Below are 23636 nucleotides of genomic sequence, written 5' to 3'. Positions count from 1 at the left end.
CACCAAAATGTATAAATTTAAAATAAATTACATTAAATTCATCATTTTTCTTTAAAAATTCGACTCATGAAGTTTATTAAAAAAATTCATTACTTAAAAAAAATTTTTAACAATAGGAAAATTGATGAATTTTCTATTAGTAATAATTATATACTCTTCATTTATATAGTATAGGTAAACTTTTTTATAAAAGTCAAGTTTGTAAATTGTAACGTTTAGAAATATGAAGAAACGTATTTTGATTTAGTTTTTTATAAAATATCACTTAATTAGTCCATTTCCATTTGCTTGTCTGTTCGTGAACACGCCAAATTAAAAACGAAAAGAGACAACGAGTTTAACCTATGGTAGCATATTTAGGCCTGAAGTCTTTTGTAATTGTAAGTCGCAAAAGTTAGCAATAAGAAATTTAAGAAAAGTTTAAAACTAAAGAACTTTTGTTTGAAACATTTTTTTCAAAAACTATATATAACTACGCTAAGATTTTGTCTCAGTCACCTTAAGATCAGCTATGAAACTGCTATTTCGTATCTGCATTTTTTTTTTTTGGGAAGAGAAAGTGGCAAATACTTTGGAAGACAACAAACAACTTTTATGCAAATCATTTTTCTGTAGATATAACTTAATAAATTTTGCAGAAATCAAAGTTAAATGCAAAAAAGGTCTGCACCAAAGTTTTTGTGTTACTTTATAGAGAAAACCGTCGCGATATACGCCTACATTATAAAATTTCACATTCTGCGTTAGGACCTGATGCATTCTTTAACTGTTTGGAGGATTCAAAAGGCCAGCTATATTTGCCATTGCATTTTACTGTTTATATTGTCTGATTTATTAAGTCTTCAAAACTACAAATCGATTATAAAATTTAAATGATTTTATTTTCAAAGTAATTAAAATATACAATTTTTTTATGTAGTACATTAATAGTAGTATATACATTTACTTATGAAACATTAAAAATAGAGGTTTATTTTCGAGGTTCAACTTCGTTTTTAATATTAAAATTAGAAAATATATAAAAAACAATTAAAAGTAAAGTTAAGGATTATAAAAACTCTTCACACCAATCATTTAAACATTGAAAACAATCCGCCGATTGCTTAGTATTTGCTCCACAGGTATCTTTCATCCACTCTTGAAATAATTCTTGATTCTTCTTAAGAACTAAGTATTGCCCGAGAACCACATAAGCCTGTACCAAAAATAATCCATGGTTAAAATGTAATAAAAACAAAAGTATAATAAAATTTTACCTTATCAAAACCAGCAGTTTCTAATCTTTTACCTAAAACTTCTCCAACTCCCGCTAGATCAGTAACAGGTTTATTACCCATTGGTTCCGCAACAAAGTTGCGATGTTTTTGTGATGTACTTGACATTTTTGCAAATTATTATTAAATGTCCACTTGTTTTTCTGTTTTTTAAAATAAATAATAACTTATTTTCTACTTAAAACATTGACAATACGGTTTTCAAGTTGTTTTTAACAGCAAATATTTTTCACTAACCAATTGAATCATTTGCATCAATTTTTAGATATTGCGCAGTTTAATATTAGGTACCAACTTCCGTTATGTAAATACAAAAAATTGTACTAAATTATCTTATTTCGTTATAGTAAATTTATTTTTAATGATTAATAATTTATTTTTAGCAATTATGTAAGGAAAATTATTCTGTTAATAATTTTCATTAAAATTTTTGGTATTTTTAGTATTCATGAAATTTTCTTCTATTTAATTACCAATTTAATTTATGTATAAAATTTATTTCGAATTATTTTAATTTGCAAAGTAATAGTAGAAAGGTAGAAATTAAAAGAAAAAAAAATATTGCAAACAAATTCTAGTTATTTTGTTATTAGATGTTTGTCTAAAAATGTAACTAATATTTGTCTAAAAAAGATGACTAGTTTGACGTTTCTGCCACATAACATACGTGTTAGCTGTGTTATTGAACATCTGATTAAAAAAACAGTCATCTCTTAAAAAATTTATCAAAGTTATTAACAATAAAAAAGTGAACTTTGAGTGAGTGTTAAAAGAAACCTACATAATTGACGAAAAATACTTTCGTCCGTGATAACAGTTCTAACATGCAATGCCAGCTAGGAGAAGACGTCTTGGTTCTGAAACAGAACAGCAACCACTTGTGGTCATAACAGGCGATAAAAATCCAAATTTATTGTATAATAATTCTAAACCATTTACAAACGAAGTTTTAGTGCAATCTCCAATCAATAACACGTATAATGTAAACACAAAACCAAGTGATCTTGAAGACATTTTGAAACCAGATTTAAACATACACGACGACATGAATACATCACGGGATCGAACCAATGAATTTGGCAATGCCGTTAGGTATTTGCTAAGCTACAATAATCGGGCAATAACTGTACGTGATCCACGAAAGGCGAAATTTATACAAAGTCATTCGGAATTTATGTCAATAGCTAAAACAATTGGGAAGAATATTGCAAGCACGTATACTAAATTGGAAAAGTTAACTTTATGTGAGTTTATATTTTAACTGAAAGAAACTTTCACTTAATTATGGAAAATGTCTTTTAGTGAAATTTGTAGTTGGTGACCTTCTGATTATTTATTAAATACGAAGAGTATTTCAGTCACGATTTTCAACTTTGAAAAGTTTATGAACATTTTTATTCCGTTGACTTTGAGTTGAGACATAGTTATTGAAATAAACATCACGATAATCGAAGTAAAAACCTAACCAATCTTCATAATCACTATAATAATAAAATCACTATCCTATATATTATTTCTCTATCGGTCCGCATGATCTTCCTTATACCTTTATCAAATTTCATGGTTAACACCTCATTTTAAAGCTTATCGTACCGACTAATGACGAAAAGTAAACTCTCGGTCTATAAATGTACCGCACCGATTTGACGTGCACTGCAGAACTACGCAATGGCCGACTATTATTCATGTCCAAATTCTTTTGTCTTCCACAGTCACACGTGAAATTATTTTCTGCCGATTTTGTAATCCTTTTTAAGAAAGAAACTTTCCATAGTATTTAAAATTCACTAAAAGCCAATTTCGAAAGAGTTTATTACATTGAAACGATTTTTCAAGAAATAATGTTTAAAATTGTTTTCTAGTGGCGAAACAAAAATCACTCTTCAATGATCGATCATCTGAAATCCAAGAACTCACCTATATCATTAAAGGTGATTTAGGTAGTTTAAATCAACAAATTGCAAAACTACAGGAAATATCAAAATCACAAAATCAATTACATTCTGGGAAACATTTAAAATCACATACAAGTAGTGTGGTTCTAGCGTTACAATCAAAATTGGCTTCAATGTCAACAGATTTTAAATCGGTATTAGAAGTACGAACTGAAAATTTAAAACAACAAAAACATAGACGGGATCAATTTTCACAAGGGCCTATATCAAATACATTACCTCCATCTGTTGTACAAGGACATTATCAAGGAAGTGTGTTATTAGCTAATGAACAGGTATATTGTTATTTGTATTTATGGTTATGAGACAACTTCTAAATGTGTTAATAAAATTCTAATGACACTACCGTCACTTTGGATTGCCAAATAGTTATATTTTGAGTTGCATTTTAAAAGAAACCTTAGAAATTAATATTACAGGACACAAGATAGGAACTTCAAAACCATTTTAAAGATATAAAAAAGTACTAAAATGCTATTTTTGAGTACAATTCATTAATTACGTAAGCACTTTGGGAGGAGGGTTTCAAAAAAAATTGATTCATGTACTTAGGTGGAGGGAGGGGGGATAAAAAAAATCTTTAATTTACGTCAAATTAAAGTATGTTTACCATCAAAAACAATTTTTTTTCCATTCGTAGTACTTTTACATGGAATCACCCATCTGGTTTTTAATGATTGTTCAATCAACTTAAAAAATATAAAGAGAACAATTATTATCTTGAATTTTTTGATTTTCTAGAGTAATTATGACCCAAAATGTACGAAAACCCAGTTCATTTAACCATTAGATTAATAATTTCAATATGTCTTTTGTTAAAATTTGAAAATGTGTGAGAATAGATGACAAGATCTAAAATTAAAATTAAAATGATTGATTAACATGAAAGTATTGATATATTAAATCCTTCATATTTTCGTAGTTTTTGATGTTATCCAAAAATTAGTATCACATGATATTTTGGCTCGATAACGAATGGACTCGATTTTATTTTATGATTACCTTATTTAATGATTGTTATCGAGTTTGGAAACAAAAAATTTGTCTCGATTTTTTTTAGGGTATAGCAATTGCAATTCTCTTTTGTAATTTTTCCTTTGAAAAAAAATCGAAAATAGCGTTTTATTTTGGAATTCGAACTCGATATTTAGAGCAATTTGACGATAAAAAAAACAAAAATCGATATTATTTGTAAATTGAGTGATTAGTTTCCGGGAAATGGCCCAAAATCCCATACGAAAATCAATTTCTTGGATCAATTTCACGTCATATCTAGAGATCGGATTATTTATTAGTCAAACTAATTGGATTTATGTGTTTTTGGGGTCTTAAATACTCTATGTACTCCGAAAATAGAGATAAAAAAGTTCAGAATTTCATGCATTTATTTGATCGATAAATCAAATAAATTTATTTTTTGTGATTTGTTTGTTAAAGCAATGTTTATACAATTTTAGGTTAGTATAAATATGGACTCAGGACCAGGAACACCATTATTATCACCCCAACAACAGCAACAGCAACAAATGATGTTATACGATGAAACAGATAATTATTTACAAAATCGTGCCGAAACAATGCAAAACATTGAATCAACAATTGTTGAGTTAGGTGGTATTTTTCAACAATTAGCTCATATGGTAAAAGAACAAGAGGAAATGGTTGAACGTATTGATACAAATGTACAGGATGCTGAATTAAATATTGAAGCGGCACATGGTGAAATATTAAAATATTTTCAATCAGTGACTTCAAATCGGTGGCTAATGATAAAAATATTTGCAGTGCTAATAGCTTTCTTTATTTTCTTTGTAGTGTTTGTTGCATAGTATACTATTATTATTATTATTCATATGTTATTTACATACATTTGTTTTTAAACACAATATATTGAAAGTTATTTTTACAATTTTATTGTTTTTCAAATTCTGTTTTTTTAATGAAATATTACAGGGTGACTCATGCAATTTTATTGTACCCTAACAACATAGATACAGAATAATCACTAGGATGTTTGGGAATTTAAGTAAAGAAACACGACTTTTAGTCATTTAATAACTGTCGAGGTTCTTTCATACAACGCGAGACTGCTCCAATAATTTTCATTCACGTTTGATTTAAAAAAAAAACTTTTTTGACCGAACTCTTAGATAAATTTTCATTAGCTACAGATAAATATTGGAAAAATATTTTCCTTTTATTTTATTGTTTTCATTGTGTGGGAAAATAAGAACATTAAAAGGTGATATGTGAAAGTATCGTCGGAATTTGCCACATTATCCACAAAAATGTAAAAGTAGACTTGATATCATAAAATTTGAATATTAAATTAAATTTGATTAAAAAACGAGAAAGTTATAAGCATTCAAAGATTATTGCTCGCCTCTTTCTTGCAAAACAGAGTTTATATGTAATTTCTATGAACCTGAAGTGATCAAATTGGGATTATGACTTTTAGAAAATCTTTAAAGGTACTCAAAATATGAACGTTTAAAACTCCTAATTAAACAAAGAGCAAGGCACTTTAAATATGACGTCATTGTTGAGTATCGCCGTAGAGATTAGATATACAACTTTCTTCTGCAAGACTCGGCAGCAATTTTTGAATGCTTATAGCTTGTTCGTGTTTTAATCAATTTAATTTTACTTTCAAATTTTGTTATGGTATCAAGTCTACTTTTCCTTTTTTATGGGTAATGTGGCACATTCGTTATCAGTCATCCACCCAATTTTAGGTAAAATATTTAACCCATACACTATTTATCAAGCACTTTAGATTTTGTATTGATATAACCAGCTATCGGGTTAAAAAAAGTCGTCATATTTCAAAATAATCGTGAATAAAAAGTTGAGTAGTGTGAGGATTCCAACCCATTTTTCGGACTCAATATGTTAACAATTAATTTTAGTTTTAGAAATAATGCGTCTTTATAAATCATTTTTGTTTCTAATTTAAGTGAAATTGACTGCAAGAATAATGAGAAGCATGTATTTGTGTTGAATTGAAAACATTCCATCAAAAAATCAATAATTGTATGAAACGTTTAAAATCTAAATATAATATTTTTTTATTTGGAGACTTGATTCTGTAGCCATAAATACCCCAAAATGCCTCCTATAAAGGTCTTAATTTATTTCAAAAAATTTTAACAAATTTAATAATTAAGAAAAAACATTCCTATTTTGAAATTACATGATTCACTCTGTAAGGAACTATTCACAAAATACATGAAGTCAGTAAGATGGAGATTGCTAAAAAATGCTACTTTTGCCCAATCATAGAGGAACGAAAAACTCGTTTGAAAATCTTTAGAGTAAAGAGTCTGGTATAGCCATCGCTTGATGAACCGAGGAATTGTACTAATGCATTAAAAAGTCTGTATTTGCAAAAAAATCTACTTTTTCCTCACGTGTTTTGTGAATGATTAGTAAAAGCAAATAATTCAAAATTCTTTGGAACAACTTTTTTATTATAACATTATTTTTTTTACATATTTATTATTTTTTTCCTAATAAAACAGATAATTTATTTAGCAAAAATTTTCAAAAAATATATTTTTTAAATCGATTTTTAATTGTAACTTGGTCACAAAACAAAACTATTCTTTCTTAGGTACAAAAAAAAAATCAAATTTGAAACGTTCAATTCAAAAAAAAGTTAATTGCAAAAAAATACAAAATATGTGATAAATTTTATTTGATGGGGATTTCGTTTTAATAACGATGTGTTTACTCACACGCTGGCGAGATAATTATTTAATATTAGTGGGTGTTGTAAATTATTTATTTATTATTGTAAATTATTAAAAATATTTCTATATTCCTAGCGGAAAGTATCAAAATTTCGAACATTAAATTACTTCTGCTCTTATATGTGTAAATTACTTCTATTCTAATTTGCAAAAACTATAGGTAGAGAATAAATTATAACGCCACAGTTTGAAAAGAAAATGTTTTTTATTGGTGCAGTGTGGTGTAAATAAGTAGTTCAAATGTCTTTTTAATTTAGAGATGTAAATAGTGTAAATAGATGCTACTTACGAACATACATGAGTTGAATTTTTTTTAATCAATATCAAATTCGGATTTACTCGGATCATCCCAAATCGCTTTGTTGATGAAAATTTAGTTGGAGATAATAAAATGGGACACCCTATATATCGATATGTATTTTATCTATAAATTCAAATCGAATCCAAATACATTTTTTATTATGTTTCGTATCCTACATATTATTTCTCTAGCCTGCTTTCTGTCTGGTCGCGAGATCTTCCTTATTCTTTTATCAAATTCCATGGTTTACCTCTCATTTCAAAGATTAATGACGAAAAATAGATCGAAGGTCTAAAAATGTACCGCTTCTCTTAAAGAGATTTAAAATCATCTAAGGTAAATTTTTAAAGAATAGAATACCACACAAAACTACTTAACGGATACTGCGGAATTCCGTATGGATCGACTAATATAAAATTGTAATCAACCCACAATCTAACTAAGTGTAGACGTAGCTTTTAAGCTCAGTTAAAGAGAAAGTAATCTGCTCGTTCAGTATAGATACTTTAGAGGGTGTAACGACATTGCAGCAACGCCTGTTGTTTGGACTTCATTATTGCGGAATAAATTTTGAGATATAGTTATTTGATTTTTATTTCGTATTTTAACTTGCATCTTTTTCAGATGTAAGAACAAGCTCTTACATTTTTGGTGCATCGTCTGAAGGATTCGAAACAGTAAACTATCCTGCTTATCCAATATTGTAGAGTAGAATTTCGGGCGAGCAGCTGTCGTTCTGTTTAACTTAGTCTTTAGCGTACACATAAAGTGAGAACGTAGTAGAATTTTCAAATTATTATCTCGGCAACGAGCCACTAGACACAACGTTGATGTAAACTATTTTAAACTATTTTGTATGTTAATTACAAAATTGTTAATAATTCTATTTCAAATAAAAATAAATAAATAATTTTTTTAAGAAGTTTTATTTTAAAATGAAGAACTTATAAAAAATATTGAACATATTTTTAAAAAAAAAAGTCACATTTTCCATTTTGTGGTATAATTTTTTTAGACTATTGCACTAACAATGATTATTAATACTCGAATTAGTTTTACAATGATTATTAATGAGATTATTGTCAAGAAAGATTTCAGGTTTTTATCTAACACTTCACTTTCCCACTTAAATATTTGACAATATTTTCAATTAAGTCATAAATTCTAATACCATCACTAAAGCAACTCAAAAATTTGTTGTATTGATAATTAAATTCAAATTAGGCAATATGATTTGCCTAATTTCGAAATCCAAATACAATTCGTTTCACTCAATCTTTTTAAAGACAATTATTTTTTATGTTTTCATTCGAAAGATATCCCTTTTTTCGGGAGAAATTTTTTAATTTGACATGGCGATCTTAAAACGCAAGAGCTGCATAAGAACGATCTGTGTCAGCGCGCTATACATCGATGACTTTACTTAACTAACTAGAGTTCTATATTATTACCGAAGTTATTAAACCGAGTTATAGACTCCACACTGGCTGAACAACAACTTGATCTAAAAACCCATAAGCAAATGTGTACTCATGCATTTTTATGGATAAACTACCCCTCTTCTTCACTATAAAAGTTTGTCACTTTATCTAACAGAAACCGAAACGTATTCAAATGTGGATTAGACCTGTCTCCTCATGCATAAGCGTTTGGATAGGATGATTATGAAACACTAAGGATGATAATATGATTCACAATTCAATGCTTTCAACAAAGAATGAATATTTTTAATAAAATTATAAATTATCACGTGACATTAAAATAAGAATACAAAAAAAACTAAACATAACAAAAAAAAATACTAACAGACTTTGTAACAACAGACATTTCTGAACACATTTTTACTTCTTTTTCTCATCATCGCTACTACTACTCGAACTAGATTTAGCATTTTTTGGTGGAATTTCATATGGGAATGGTTTCCCTAATTGTGTTAAACCTTGTTTTAATCGTGTTAAAGCTGTACGATTGATATTTTCTAAGCATACATCATTTACAGCGTTTTGTAATTCTTTTAAACCGACTTCATATTCTTCTTTGGCAACTAACACGTCTAATAAACAACTGTAAGCGTTTCCAAACGCACCCTCGGTAACTTTAGTTGATTTTAAAACTTGTATTAATTGACGTGCGAGTTCATCATCTTTACTTTCACGTGCATACTGTACAATACGCTGGAACATAATTCTGGGACTGTCTTTTAAATATTTTTCCCATATACGATTTGCATCCTCTGTATTTTTGCTTATGAAATATTTCATCCATAGTACATTTGCTGGTGCTATGATTCCACGATTTGCGTATTTTATGGCAATTTCTTCAACTGAAATAATATAAATTAGGAAATTATGTATTAAAAAAATTGATATTTAAAACATTTTTAAGTGATCAATATATACAAAAAAATGTTGTACAAATTATTCGCCCCATCGTATTTTGGAAAATAATTATTTTCTAAATAACGAATGTAGCTTCCAAAATACAAACATACATCTATTTAAATGTGTTAAATCAATAAACGCGTTAGTGAACATTTGGCATGGCAATCAAAACGGTGACAATTGCATTTGCTAAGAAGTTGCCGGTCAGAATACGACTAGCGTCTTTTAGGCTACATAATAAATTATTATCTTTCACTCTGATTAAGAAAGTTTTGTCATTCTAAGAAATTATATCTTCACCCCATAATGTGTACAACATATCTTTACAAGATATGTTACAACATTTTATTTTTTTTTTTTGTGTTTGTGAGTTTCTTTAATTAAATAGCTTACTTACATCTTGGTACAAGTTCTGGATGTGATTCTAATATTCCCATTGCACCACCTCTTGGAAATTGATTTGCAATGTCCGGTAATTGTTCATCTTTCGCATTTTCAATAATTGAATCTAATGATGATAAAAATTCAGTAGATTTTCCTGCAACGATATTTGCATGACATAATCGATTATCAAATGAAACTAATTTTTTCAATTCCGGTTTTAATTTTTCACCAATAGCGTTTAACGTATCAACATCACCGGATAAGGCCAATTTATTTAAGAAAAATCGAAATACACGTGGAATTGGATATGCATTTGTATTAATCATATTCATAACTTCTTTTTTCGCTTCGTTTAATCGTTCGGATTGTACTAGAGTTTCGATAACTGACGATGTATCTAATAACGATAATTGACTGGGATTAATTTTGTTTCTTAATTCTAACGCTTTATCTATTTCAAAATTTTTTAGTGCAGTTCTGAATGCTTTTAAATCATTTGAAGCAATTGCTTCATCTTCTTTTCTTGATTGAGATGATTGTGGAGATATACTTTCTGGTTTTTTAACTGCACTTTTTTGAGGAATTGTAAATGGTACATTTCTTTCCTTGGTCTTCAAAAAGCTGCCTAACTTAAGTAAAAATTCATCAGAGGGTTGAGTATCTTCTTCTTGCATACGTGTCCATAATCCTAGAGCTTTATCAACATCATCTTGCTTAATATAAGAGTTCAATAAATGTAAAAATATATTCGAGCGATCAATATGATGTAAATCTTTCGTCGCTTCAATTAACCCTTCAAGTGGATCTGTTTGTCCCTCTAAACTGTATCGCTCACATATGGAATTAACTCTTTGTTGGCGGTTTCGTAAACCAGGTGTTTCTAATATTTTACGTGCTTGGCGAACGCGTCCACATTCAACAAATGCAAAAACTAGATCATATAGACTGTTTACCTCTCCATGAATACTTGTACTTAAATCGGTCAATTTTTGTAAATTGGTTGCGTCCTCATTTTGAATTAATTTACAGGTTAGTTCATTTTTAAACGGTGTGCATCGATATTTTTGGCAACATTCTTCGAATTCCTCAATTGCTTTCGGTAAATCGTTGTTAACCAAGTGTACTTTAATTAAAGGACCTAACATAACATTCGAAATTTCAATGTAATCTTTTTCAATTAGCGTGTTAAATAATTTTTTAAGATCTTCAGTTTTTCCTTCTTCAGCTAGAGTCATCAACAATTTCCAGCACTGATTATTATATCCAAAAGTACGTTCGTCTAATTTCCGTTCTCGAGACTGAATTTTAAGATACTCAATTGCATCGTCAATGCGATTATTTTTACATAATAATGAAACTAATTTGATAACTTTTACATCGTCCATACAAAAATTAGGATCTAGTTCGTATAATTTTTGTTTATAATGCAATGCTTTATCCAAATTTTCAACAGAACAATACAAATCGATTAATTGTGCGTAAATTCCATTTGTTATTTCAAAATCACTTTTTAAATTTTGTAAAAATGTTTCAACTTTTTCCGTCTCCTTATTTTTGCAATAAATACTCAATAATTGTCGTTTTAAACCATTTACATTTTCTCCGCGTTCTTCGGCGATTTTAATCGATTTTTCTAATTGAATTGCATTTGGAATTGAAGTTACATTTTTCGATGCCGATTTTATTAATGGAATGGGTGTTAATTCACCGGATGTTAATTTACTTAAATATGTTGTAATTTCCGGAGTGATTTTTTCACCAAGTAATTCTTGTAAACGTTCAGCAGATTTGTTACTTATACTTAAACCCTCATTAATAAGACCCAAAAGTACATCTGACAAATTTTGAGCACGGTCATTTTTCCCAATCACTGCAATATCGAGAACTAATTGACCAACAACGTGTGGGGGATCAAAACGATTTGAGGTTGTACTTGAAGCATCTTCAACAGTTTCATTATCTTCTTGTGAACTTTGTAATGCAGTATCAGCACGTTTTAGATTATCATGAATTTGTCGAACTAATTTTATGTATGATTCCGTATCTTTTGTTCTTAAATATGTTAATGCGAGTGGTCGTTTTAACAAGACTGGGGAATAATGTGACGAGTATCGGAATGCAACATCTGCGGCATTTTTTAAATCATTGTTTACCAAATAATGGTAAACTAAATTTGAAGCAGCCGATGCAACTGAAACACCTGTATCTCGTAACATTAAAATACACTGATCCGGTGTAGTAAATTTCATATGTGGAATTGCATAATCGCGTATTGTTTCACCGGTTACAGACAAATTAAAAGTCGAGATCATTGTTTTTAGAACATTTTGTACACCGTCATTTCCATTTTTCTTACTTTCCGTGATAATTAACGGCCAAAAATAATGTGATCGCACAGGTAAGTCATGTTTTTGTATTTCTTTTAAAATCGGTAATGCCATATCTAAATTAGCTTCTTTTAGCGCGGAATCAGCCGCAATTAATAAAGCACGAGGATTTAAATTTTCATTTTCTAAGTACTTAGCAATTGATATAATTTTTTCAACAGGTCGTTTACTTTTTACCATTTGTGAAATAAAAAATCCACCAACTGGTGCTTTTTCTTCAGCACTAGTACCACGTGTCATTGATTTTAAGACTTCTAGAGCGACTTCCTCTTGATTTTTATTGATTAATTTTAGAATTAAATTAATACAATCTTGATTGTAGCCAAACGATTTTCGCATTTTACTTAATAATTCTGGTGCGTAGCTTCCGTGACCGTTTGTAGCTAGTGCATAAATTATATCCATGTAATCTTTATCCAATAATGTTATTTCTTTTTCTTCACAACTTTTTATCGTATCACTAATCGAAGTGATGTCTCCTTTTCGAGCATATCCACATAATAGGGTTGTGTATGTATCTGCACTAGGTTCTAAGCCAGCTTGTTGCATAACTCCCAATATTCCTTTTGCCGATTCCATATCACTTAATTAAAAAAAAAAAAACTTCAGTTTTTATAATTTAATTTCTAATTGAAGCGCATAAATTTTTGAAATCTCTATAATAATTATACACCTCGAGAATTCGAGTATAAATATCGAATATAAACTCTAATATCTCAAAATATAAAATTATACTTACTCAGCTTGTGAATGTCCCATAATAAGTGCATTAAATACATTTTCATTAACAGGAAGTTGTTTTTCTTTCATAAATTCCAAAATTTTGGTAGCACCTTCAATATCACCTTTTTGACAATATCGAGATATAAGTCTCTGATAAGTCACACGATTCGGTTCAATACCTTGTTTTTCTAATTCAGCTAAAAATTCTACGGGTGAAAATTCATACTCATTTTCTAAATACACTCTCAACAGGGCATTATAATGTGACACATCCATAGGAACATTTAATTTATTTAACGTCTTCCATATTTCTTGTACGAGTTTTGTTCGAATTTCTGGTTGCTCTTCAGGTACTAAATTACCACAACATCGTATAATTAACAACGATTGTGAACTTGAAGGAGACTGAGAATGGCGTATTTCATCTAGAATATCTTCTATGTCACGTCTAGATATTCGTCCCGATCTACGTACATCTTGATCTAATCTTTTAATACTCTTTTCTAATGATAAATCGTTTGTTGAATGTTGGGTTGCATTTTGTGAAGCAAGCGATCTATGTAAAGAAAAAATTGCGTAAGACCACCGGTGTGTTTTTAGGTTATTTTAATGTATGATTCAAATTTTACCTGGTTAAAATACTGCAAAGACATTGACCATTTTGTATGGCTGTGGTATCTAAATCCCGAACAGGATTCACTGTTACATTTCGTGTAAAACCAACGATATATCGAACAAATTTTGATGAACGTAATATTGAAGCCATTTTGCAACAATTATATTTAGCGTACTAGAGCGCAACACTAATATTCAATACTCACATGCTCAGCAGCATGCGAGCAGAAAGTTAGAAATAATAGAGTTATATATTATAACATTTTAGAATGATTAGGAATAAAGCTTTATGGAATAAAGGGCCAAACTCCACTTTTTAATTCTTTTTGATTCGAATATAAGTTAACATTTTGTTACTAAAACTACTATTACTTTAAAACTTTTTGATAGTAATTTATAATTTTGACTACATGAAATAAATTTAAATTCTAAGGGTAATTCAAAAATTTTTATCGAAGTATCGAATTTTTATACCATGTATATATGAAATGTACATAGTATATTAAGTTTAGTCCCAAGTTTGTAACGCTTAAAAATAATGATGCTAGGAAAAAAATTTTGTCATAGGTGTTCATAAAATCACCTAATTAGTCCATTTCCGGCTGTCCGTCCGTCCGTCCGTCCGTCTGTGGACACGATAACTCAAAAACGAAAAAAGATATCTTAAGCTGAAATTTTTACAGCGTACTCAGGACGTAAAAAGTGAGGTCAAGTTCGTAAATGAGCATCATAGGTCAATTGGGTCTTGGGTCCGTAGGACCCATCTTGTAAACCGTTAGAGATAGAACAAAAGTTTAAATGTAAAAATGTTCCTTATCAAAAATTAACTTTGCGTATTCCATTCAAAATTATTAATTATTCCAAAATTACAAGTATTGGTTTTTTCGAATTTTGGGATTTTTTAAGGGGCACCCCTTTATACAAAATCGAAAAAATCGAAAAAAAAATGTTGACTCCGATTTCGATAAAACTCTGTTTACAAGGTAATTTTGACCCATAATTTACAAAAATCGTATTTATATAACGATTAGGAAACTAGTTTTGGAGATATCGAGCCAAAATATGGGATAATGGGTGATATTTCAACAACTATGCTTCCAATCATCAAATGAATACGATTTTTGAATTTTTTGGGTCAAAATTACCTTATATACTAAGTTTTATCCAAATCAGAAACCATAAATTTTTTTCGATTTTTTGGAATTTTTTTAAGGGGTACCCCTTTACAAAAATCGAAAAAATCGAAAAAAAAATGTTGGCTCCGATTTCGATAAAACTCTGTTTATAAGGTAATTTTGACCCATAATTTACAAAAATCGTATTTATATAACGATTAGGAAACTAGTTTCGGAGATATCGAGCCAAAATATGGGATAATGGGTGATATTTCAAAAACTATGCTTCCAATCAACAAATGAATACGATTTTTGAATTTTTTGGGTCAAAATTACCTTATATACTAAGTTTCATTTAAATCAGAAACCATAAATTTTTTTCAATTTTTTGTTTATGTACTTTAGTTTATGTATATGAAACATACCAGGTATACTAAGTTTTGTCCCACGTTTGTAACGCTTAAAAATATTGATGCTATGAACAAAATTTAGGTATAGGTGTTCATAAAATCATTAAATTAGTCCATTTTCGGTCTGTCTGTCTGTCTGTCGTCTGTCCATCTGTCATCACGATAACTAAAAAACGAAAAAACATATCAAGCTGAAATTTTTATATAATGCATCTTAGTGAGCAGTATTATTTACATGTGTTCTCTCCCACTCTATGCAGGCACACAACAGAAGAACTGTTGTATAGCTGAAAAGACATCGAAGCCACGATACCATCGAAGCCATCGAAGTTTTTTTGCAATTTCATATAACATCTATAATATCTCTTACTTAGATGCATTGCTTAACGCATGTACTTTGTCATACTCGCGATATTTATATGCCTAGATGTAAATCGAACTAGTGGTATATGTGTGACATGTATGTATGTGTAATGTGAAAGAGTAATCAACTCTGCCTATACATGGTATTTCAACAATTAACTCAGTCAATTGTTTGTTTTCACTTGTTATGGCTTAAAATCAAAATTTAAAAAATCGGTGATCGTACCACTAAAACTGGAGATTACCTTTTTTTATATTTGTACATCTACGAAGAATAAACAATTTTCTTAACAAATTATTCATATTATCAAGGTATTGAATTATTATTAAAATCTCCAGTTTTTGGAAAATCATACTTTTTATACATAAGTCGCTACCATAGATTATTGTGAAAATATCCAAAAAACAGGGTGACTCCGGTCCAAAATCAGTGTTGGCAGTTCTAATTCTGCTTTTCTATTAAAATTAGGCTAAGAGGCTTGCAAACGAATATCCTTAAAAAACTCAAGCGTGCCGAAAGTTACCCTTTACGGTAGACCTGAGGCGAAATTCGTAGGCGTTTTACGGTTGATCACGACTCTAATGATGTCTAGTTAGATACTCTTGTGTATGAATAGAATCACTTTCTTTACACATCGAATACAGATGCAGCTCGGGAATGTCAAAAATATCAGAAATATATTTACAACTTTTAGAAATATTTCTAAGCGCTGGCCGAGATTCTGTGGACGAACTGAAAAATTTGCTTGATATATAGGTCATTTTCTATGATTTTTGAATCGTAGAATCGATCAACTCGCTTCTACGAATCAAAAACCATATATGAAATGGACTATGTCTCGATTAAAACTATCTGAGAAAGGGATCAATTTCTATGTAAAATTATCAAAAATCAATGTATACCTACGGATCAAAAACAGAAAAAACATTTATGGCCTTATAAAGACCATTATCTCTTTTTACTATGTAAAGGTGTGGCTTTACATAAGCTGGCGAATATCATTCAACGAATATTTGATGACCGTTTATTTGTAGTCTTATACCCTATGCAGGATGCTCCAAAAGTATTGAACAGTGGATAAATGGAATGTTCAAATCAACGCTACAAGATTTGAATTTTAAAATTTGAAAAATTTTTTCCGAGTAAATTTGAAGACTGCGAAATAGCTGTAAATATTAAATTAAAAGTGAAAATGGCTGCTGATAAATTATTATGCTAAAGTTCATTTCTTCCAACTTTGCTCATTACAAAAATATCAATTTTCCTAATAGTCGAAAATTTTAGAAATTAAAACTCATTAACTTAGATCGAAATACTTTTCGATTTAGAATTTCCTGCTTCATACACCATTTCTATCTTTTTTCTCACTTATAAGATGTTTCTGATATAAACTCAAGATCCCACTTCTCTTAAATTGCTTAACTGCTATTCTGAAATCGAATTTTATTCAATATCTCAGAAACAATTAGACTTAAAATTTTCCCTTAACAAAATAATAATCCTTCAATGTTGTAAAAAAATTAAAATGTTGGGTCACACACAAAAAAATCGGAAATTTTCGATATAGTAACCAGCGATACCCTTACAAAGGAGATTCGAAACTCGCTTAAACTAAACCATTTCAATAAGGGCTCATTAAATAAAACCAAGAATTACATTTATAATTTATTTATATTTGCAAATTCTGTTACATTAAGGTTTAATGAAAGTATTAATTCCAAAAAATTGTATAAATACAATATTATTTACTTCAACTTCTTTTTGGGGCGTAAATTGTTGGTGTGTCCACATTTTGTTTTTCTACAATTTGTTGCTCTTGGGTGTAAACGAGCATAACATTTACGGCAGATCATTTTGTCGCAATTGTATTTTTGAGCTAAGAGACGAAGAGATGGCTCAATAATTCCACCACGTAAACGAAGTACCAAATGTAATGTGGATTCTTTCTGAATGTTGTAATCGGATAAAGTACGTCCATCTTCTAATTGTTTACCCGCAAAGATTAAACGTTGTTGGTCTGGAGGAATGCCTTCTTTATCTTGAATTTTAGCTTTCACATTTTCGATAGTATCAGATGGTTCAACCTCGAGGGTGATTGTTTTACCGGTTAAGGTTTTCACAAAAATTTGCATTGTGGCTCACCTAAAAATTTAAAAAAATATTTCATTAATTTCAAAATTTAAAACTTGTCATTGACATGATGGTATATAACCTATTGCAATTAACACATTTAAATAATAATAAATTTTGAAAATTACACGATATTTTTTAGAAATAATGTAATTTTTAATGAAAACGAAAAATCAACTGTAATTTTATTAATACTATAAATTTTTTAATTAAAAATTTATTACTTACTTTCAGAACGTGGTTGCCACAAACGAAAAAACAAGAGAACAAGAACAGTCTATGGTGCTAATTCAATTGTTTCCGGTAAAATAACTATTGATTTAACAGCCCTCTTGTGGTTCACAATTAATATCCTTTAAAATAAAGCGCGAAATTTATGTTACTCTTTTTTCTATTTATAATTTCATATAAATTATGATTAATCTATTAAATCTTTGTACAAATATTACAAATAATTATTAAATGTACAAATAATTATTAAATATAGTAAAAATCGAGTAATCTGGACATTTTGAATTAGCTTTGTCACGTGAAATAGGTTTTGAAGCGCTGAATTCAAATAAAAACCACTTTTCATAACATTTAAAATTATATTATACCGTCACAATTTTTGTCTACAAATCGTTTTGTGGTGTAATTTGAAAGTAATTCTTTTCCCTATTCAAAATTAATTTTGCATTTTTTTCAATATATTTTTTTCTGTTCAAGAAGTCTTATTATAGGGGTTTAAAAGCCAACGTGTTTCAGATGTAATGAGGGATTATGAAATAAAAATTCAGTGCAACATAATTTTACAGAATCTGGGTAAAACGAAACCACCGATAAGACAAAAAAAAATTGTCCTTTTTTTCCGCTGAACGCCCAAATACGCAATATTTCAAATTGTTCAGCTTCTGTAACTCGAACAAAATATTGTTTCCCTCTTTAGTGCATATTTATACTTGATAATTCGAATTTCAAAAACAGACTCCGCAAGTCGAAGTTAGTAAAATATGTATGTATAATGAAGAATTATTTGGAATTATCTAATTTCATAGCAATAAAATTCAAAAAGAATATTCATCTCGTTAAATCGAAAACTCTTTAAGAGAGCGTTAAGCTAATAAATTATTTATTTTATTTCAAAGAAGGTAAAATATTGTCAATCAATATAACTTTCGGAATGATTAGGCAAAGGGTAAATATGTGTCTAACGTGAGTTGTAAGGATAACGTAATATTGAATACACGTTAGAACTATATTAATTTCAAATTCCAAGTATTTTTAATAATAATTTAATAATTTTTATTTTTTTATATTACTTATACAAAACTTAACAATTTTTTATTTACATGTAAATTCATTTCGAGCATACTTAGAATACATAGAATAATCTGTAGGATTACATACAATCCCTCTAAATTTCCCTTTATTAACATATTGTTCGTAAATATTTACAGCATTCGTTGTTACAACAGGAGTTCTAACTTGAAAACATGAATCGGGTGGTAAGGTAGTTTTTTGAAACAATTTAATTGATTTCGAAAGGTGTACACTACTTGAATGTGTTGTTCCATTTGCTTTTTGACCAACTAGCACATACCTAAAAATTAAAAATTCGTTATTAAAAACTTGACAATCGTAAATTAAAATCATTATGAATACCGTTTGTAAAGTAATATATCCGGTCTTTTAGGATATTCCGGCTCGGTTCCATAAACTTGACGCATTGATGGAAATAATGACTCAAATGTGAATGTTGTTGAGAAACTACTTTTTGAACCACTATTTTGAGACTCTGTTTGAATTCCATTTGTCTCGTCGTCTGTTATCTCGCTATCTTCACTTGAACTGAAATCAAAAGCATTTCTTCAAAGTTTTATATTCTTAAGATCCTTTGTAATTGTAAGTCAATTAATTTTTTGACGAACCGCATAGCGCGGTACTGAATAACACAGTCAGAATGATCTGGATACCGGACCACTCTGGCGTTAAAGGAAACAAAGCAGTGGAATTATTGACTCGAGGGGGTCATCTCAAAGGCCGCTTTAATTTGAGCATGTTATTTCCACAGGAAAAAGCTCCGTAATTTACCCAATCAAGGAATGGCTACGACAGACCAGGCTGTGTGCTAGGCCATTCAGCGGAGCTCACTAGAACACAGCTGGGAAAGGTGGTGGTAGTTTTTCGCTAACTATCATTTATATGCTTAATTCCAGGACCACTAATAAACATTCTTGAAACCTATTATAGCCAGGTTAATTTGACCACAAATTTGAAAAGTATGACTCAAATTTAGTAGGATTACATACTTGGTTTATCAAAATTGGATAAAATTTGGATGAGATAGAGCAAAATTAAATTTTTTATATTTTGATGACGTCATTAAGTTAAAAAATTCTATTTTTTTTTATAACACTGGCAATTTGAACCGATTTTATTGGAATTTTTTTTTGAAAACCACTAATTTTGGGCCAAACTTTTCTGCTTAAAAGAGATTGGGTGGTAGATTGTTCTCAAGTTTTGTAAAGCATAAATCTTGTCGTAACCAAGAAATTTATTTTCGATAAGTTTAAATTTAAAAATCCGATATACATTATAAAAAAACAAATTTGATGAATAATTTCGGCAATATAAACAAATAACTGTAAAAAGTTAAAAATAAAAATTTAAAGAAAATATTTATACCTTGAATCGGATGGTTGTGAACTTTGTCCAGTTAAAGAAGGATTTTTCATAGTTTCACCTTTCTTTCCTGTTTCCTCTCTACGCCTACCGGGTCGCACACGTGGTGTAAATGGACTATAATCGACGGTTAAATTGGGCATAAAATCGCGTACTGAATTACTCATTTTATACGCGAAATGTTCATTCATCGGAGTAACTTCGTTTAAACGATGATAATCAATATAAGCGTCAATCATTTCAGCGTCTCGATTGTGAATTTGTATAATTTCAATAACACCTCGAGTTATATCATTATATGGTTTTGGTAAACCTTTTAAAACATCCGGTTCCCACCATTGAGTTTTTGGTATTCTGTAAAATAATAATTTAAACAAATTCAGTCTCATCCCAAGAAACATCTTTAGCCGTTTCTGAATAAGCCTAAGTACGTACGTAAAATTTGGAGTATAATTGATAGTTTGACGATGATGCATATAATAATCTGTAATGTATTCCCAAATTGGTGGACTTTGTTCTCGTGGTATAAATAATCCCAAAAATAAATTAATTGTATTCTGTTTTTCAGCATCGGAGAATGTATTACTGTAATATCGACTTAAAGTATTCATTATATCATTTCCTTGCGATGTCCATGGAGCAGTTTTTCGATATGTTTTAATTCGATGGACTAGTTGTGATCCTCCATATTGTAATGCAAGAGTGTCACCATGATCTTCATATAAACATTCTAACATTCGTACACAATCTGAATCGAATTCTAATTTTGGTGTGTCCAAAATACCCAACGCACATAGCTAGAAACATAAAATAATCATAGTTGTTTTTAAACTGAATTTTTTAAGACTCATCTAACGGTAAATCAGGAATTATTGCTCTATAAAAAGATTCTTATCCTACTAAATGTATGGAAAGTTCAGGTTTAGATTATGGCAGTCTTTTTTCGGTACCAAGTTTTAATGGATTAAACTGTTGCTAGATAAAGGGTAACTTTCAAGTTTTCTTAACCGGTCCTATATACTCTTGCGTAAATAAGTACTCGAGCAGATTTTACTGGCCTGAGGTCTGGGTTGGTGTTCGTAAATGAATAGAAGTTTTTAAATAAATAAAAATTTATACCTGAAATCCTAAAGCACATTTTCCAATAGCAAATTGCGCGGTATTGGTTCGATCTAGGCAATCAACACAATTTGTACGAATTATTCCCATTTGAAGACGTCCATTATTTAACGATTGATTCGGACTACCAATTATGGTATCAGCTTTTTGACTATAGTAAGGAGGATGATTCGTATAAATTCCAGTTTTCATAACGGCATCATGAGCTATCGTCGCTAACATTCCCATAACTTTCGCAACTCTCCCTTTATTTTTCCTAGCCATATCAAAACTAATATACTGAATATGATGTTTGGGTGGTAAAAATTGATTCAAATACTCAACAGCTCCACTCATTTCTTCACTCAGAAAACTTTCATGTTTCTTTTTCTCTTTCTTTTTAACCAAATTTAAAATAATTATGGGGGCTCCGTAACGTTTAAATAATTCGTTCATGTGAGCTCCGGCTGTCTCACAATACGGGTCATTTAAATCAATGGCAATTGTTGGTTTCGGAACCATTCGAGTGGTATCTTGACTCCAATGACCTGGAATTGAACCTCTCATTTGGACAAATGAACTAAAATGGCCATGAACAAAAGATGAAACACCAGAATCATGTACCATTTGTTCAGTTTCTACTTCATTTGCAACATCTCCATCAAAATTTGCACCCCGTTTTAAAAATCTTGTCCCCGCATATTTATTTGATCGACGTGCTATTAATGTTATGTAAATTGAGCGTCCAAAAACCGATATATTTGACTGGTCGATAAAACCATGTACGATGTATATTACCCAAGCAGGATGCAATTCTGATTCTACATTTGAAAGTAGATATGTGTTCCAAACAAATTTTCTATTTGGTTTATGCCTAATGCCATAAACTTGGATTCTATCGTAATCATTTGGTTTTTCTTGAGGAAAAATCCAGTCTAAACTTGTTTGTTCGTTAGCATCTTCTACGTTATTATTTTCATTATCTCCAGACGAAAATTTTACGTCTTTTTTTAAATAATTTGGTTGAACGTATCGTGGAGGGGACATATTATGTTGTAAAGTATGAGTAATATCGTAACTATAGCTATAATAAAAATTACTCGATAAATCGATATTTTGGAACATTTTTACATATCGCGGTTCATCTTGATGTACAATTCGAACAGTTTCATTAGGAATGTATATCATACAAGTGTCTTCAATTTTATAAATTGTGTGCAAACCAATTGCAGCAATTCGCCGCCTTTTTGTAACGAGAATTATATAATAACCTTCAAGAAAACGAATAAATCCTACAATACCAAATGCCGAAATAATTTTCGAACTACCAGTTATACTGTTCGATCGTTGACCTAATCGTGAACGATTTCCCATTTCGATCATATTAACAATTTTATGGATTTCATCTTGTGTATAATCGACTTTATCGTCACAAATTAGTAATTGTTTGGGTTCAGTCCGATCGATTTTTAAAACACGAAATCGATTTTGAGTGTTTATTGAACCAATTAATATGTATTGCTAAAAATTTGTTGAAATTTATTACAATTTTTTCGACTATATGGACCGTTTTTGGATAAGTAAGTACTTACATTTTTAGTTTCATAAACAACAATTTTCTGGATGTTGCTTACTATGGGTTGAAATATTACGTTTGGGGCAGTCATTTTGAATTATTTTATTTCTCTTTAAAACAGTTCTTATTTAATTATGGAACCCTTTTTGGCATGTTTTACTTTTTACGATACATTTCATGTCCATATGAAATTGACTCTTTGACAGGTGTCAAAACAACACCTTTATTATTACATATTTATGTGGGTAAAATCGTTCGCCATTTTGATGCTAATGTCAAATAGACTCCATATATTTTAAATATATGATACACTCAATGTTCTCAAATACTGTTTTTATAAAACCAAAATGGTGAACAATCTTACCCACATATATAGATAGAGCTGAAATAAAAACTATAATCCTTTTATCTCGCACGCAATTTGATAAAACCAGGCATACTGCAATTTTGACCCAAATTGGCAAATAATCCAAAAATCGAATTCATTTGACGATTGGTCAAATATTC

The 23636-nt window shown here is 29.7% G+C and overlaps 5 protein-coding genes across 5 annotated transcripts; 1 reads left to right on the top strand and 4 right to left on the bottom strand.

Moving 5' to 3' along the window:
• Positions 1 to 915: 915 nt before the first annotated feature.
• Positions 916 to 1529, bottom strand: LOC123295682 (barrier-to-autointegration factor). Its single transcript, XM_044877103.1, has 2 exons — positions 1257 to 1529; positions 916 to 1195 (listed from the first exon to the last, which is right to left on the bottom strand). The coding sequence occupies exons 1-2, from the start codon at positions 1380 to 1382 to the stop codon at positions 1049 to 1051; spliced, it is 273 nt and encodes a 90-aa protein (XP_044733038.1). The 5' UTR covers positions 1383 to 1529; the 3' UTR covers positions 916 to 1048.
• Positions 1530 to 1895: 366 nt separating this feature from the next.
• On the top strand, positions 1896 to 5058 carry LOC123295014 (syntaxin-5). The gene is made up of 3 exons (XM_044876213.1): positions 1896 to 2518; positions 3137 to 3504; positions 4687 to 5058. The coding sequence occupies exons 1-3, from the start codon at positions 2104 to 2106 to the stop codon at positions 5056 to 5058; spliced, it is 1155 nt and encodes a 384-aa protein (XP_044732148.1). The 5' UTR covers positions 1896 to 2103.
• Positions 5059 to 8680: 3622 nt separating this feature from the next.
• Positions 8681 to 13950, bottom strand: LOC123296410 (leucine-rich PPR motif-containing protein, mitochondrial). Its single transcript, XM_044877875.1, has 4 exons — positions 13787 to 13950; positions 13174 to 13713; positions 10061 to 13017; positions 8681 to 9605 (listed from the first exon to the last, which is right to left on the bottom strand). Exons 1-4 carry the CDS (start codon positions 13921 to 13923, stop codon positions 9124 to 9126), a joined length of 4116 nt encoding a protein of 1371 aa, XP_044733810.1. The 5' UTR covers positions 13924 to 13950; the 3' UTR covers positions 8681 to 9123.
• A 3363-nt stretch (positions 13951 to 17313) lies between these two features.
• LOC123296411 (ubiquitin-60S ribosomal protein L40) lies at positions 17314 to 18156 on the bottom strand. Its single transcript, XM_044877876.1, has 2 exons — positions 18020 to 18156; positions 17314 to 17803 (listed from the first exon to the last, which is right to left on the bottom strand). The coding sequence occupies exon 2, from the start codon at positions 17791 to 17793 to the stop codon at positions 17407 to 17409; it is 387 nt and encodes a 128-aa protein (XP_044733811.1). The 5' UTR covers positions 17794 to 17803; positions 18020 to 18156; the 3' UTR covers positions 17314 to 17406.
• Positions 18157 to 19114: 958 nt separating this feature from the next.
• On the bottom strand, positions 19115 to 23327 carry LOC123296221 (polyphosphoinositide phosphatase). Its single transcript, XM_044877683.1, has 6 exons — positions 23146 to 23327; positions 21575 to 23074; positions 20891 to 21252; positions 20459 to 20809; positions 19436 to 19621; positions 19115 to 19373 (listed from the first exon to the last, which is right to left on the bottom strand). Exons 1-6 carry the CDS (start codon positions 23218 to 23220, stop codon positions 19115 to 19117), a joined length of 2733 nt encoding a protein of 910 aa, XP_044733618.1. The 5' UTR covers positions 23221 to 23327.
• Between the last annotated feature and the right edge of the window lie 309 nt (positions 23328 to 23636).

This window comes from Chrysoperla carnea, chromosome 3 (genome assembly GCF_905475395.1).
Source record: "Chrysoperla carnea chromosome 3, inChrCarn1.1, whole genome shotgun sequence".
In the NCBI taxonomy this organism is placed as follows: Eukaryota; Metazoa; Arthropoda; class Insecta; order Neuroptera; family Chrysopidae; genus Chrysoperla; species Chrysoperla carnea.
The sequence above is the reverse complement of the archived record's forward strand: the minus strand, read 5'-3'. Positions and strand labels throughout refer to the sequence as shown.

Coding starts and splice junctions, on each gene's coding strand:
- LOC123295682 (XM_044877103.1), bottom strand. CDS start 1,382: ATGTCAAGTACATCACAAAAACATCGCAACTTTGTTGCGGAACCAATG. Junction 1,196..1,256: donor AAACTGCTGGTTTTGATAAG/GTAAAATTTTAT, acceptor TTTTTGGTACAG/GCTTATGTGGTTCTCGGGCA.
- LOC123295014 (XM_044876213.1), top strand. CDS start 2,104: ATGCCAGCTAGGAGAAGACGTCTTGGTTCTGAAACAGAACAGCAACCA. Junction 2,519..3,136: donor ATTGGAAAAGTTAACTTTAT/GTGAGTTTATAT, acceptor ATTGTTTTCTAG/TGGCGAAACAAAAATCACTC. Junction 3,505..4,686: donor TGTTATTAGCTAATGAACAG/GTATATTGTTAT, acceptor ATACAATTTTAG/GTTAGTATAAATATGGACTC.
- LOC123296410 (XM_044877875.1), bottom strand. CDS start 13,923: ATGGCTTCAATATTACGTTCATCAAAATTTGTTCGATATATCGTTGGT. Junction 13,714..13,786: donor CTTTGCAGTATTTTAACCAG/GTAAAATTTGAA, acceptor TTCTTTACATAG/ATCGCTTGCTTCACAAAATG. Junction 13,018..13,173: donor ATGGGACATTCACAAGCTGA/GTAAGTATAATT, acceptor TTTTTAATTAAG/TGATATGGAATCGGCAAAAG.
- LOC123296411 (XM_044877876.1), bottom strand. CDS start 17,793: ATGCAAATTTTTGTGAAAACCTTAACCGGTAAAACAATCACCCTCGAG.
- LOC123296221 (XM_044877683.1), bottom strand. CDS start 23,220: ATGACTGCCCCAAACGTAATATTTCAACCCATAGTAAGCAACATCCAG. Junction 20,810..20,890: donor AATTATACTCCAAATTTTAC/GTACGTACTTAG, acceptor ATTATTTTACAG/AATACCAAAAACTCAATGGT. Junction 19,374..19,435: donor GATATATTACTTTACAAACG/GTATTCATAATG, acceptor TTTAATTTTTAG/GTATGTGCTAGTTGGTCAAA.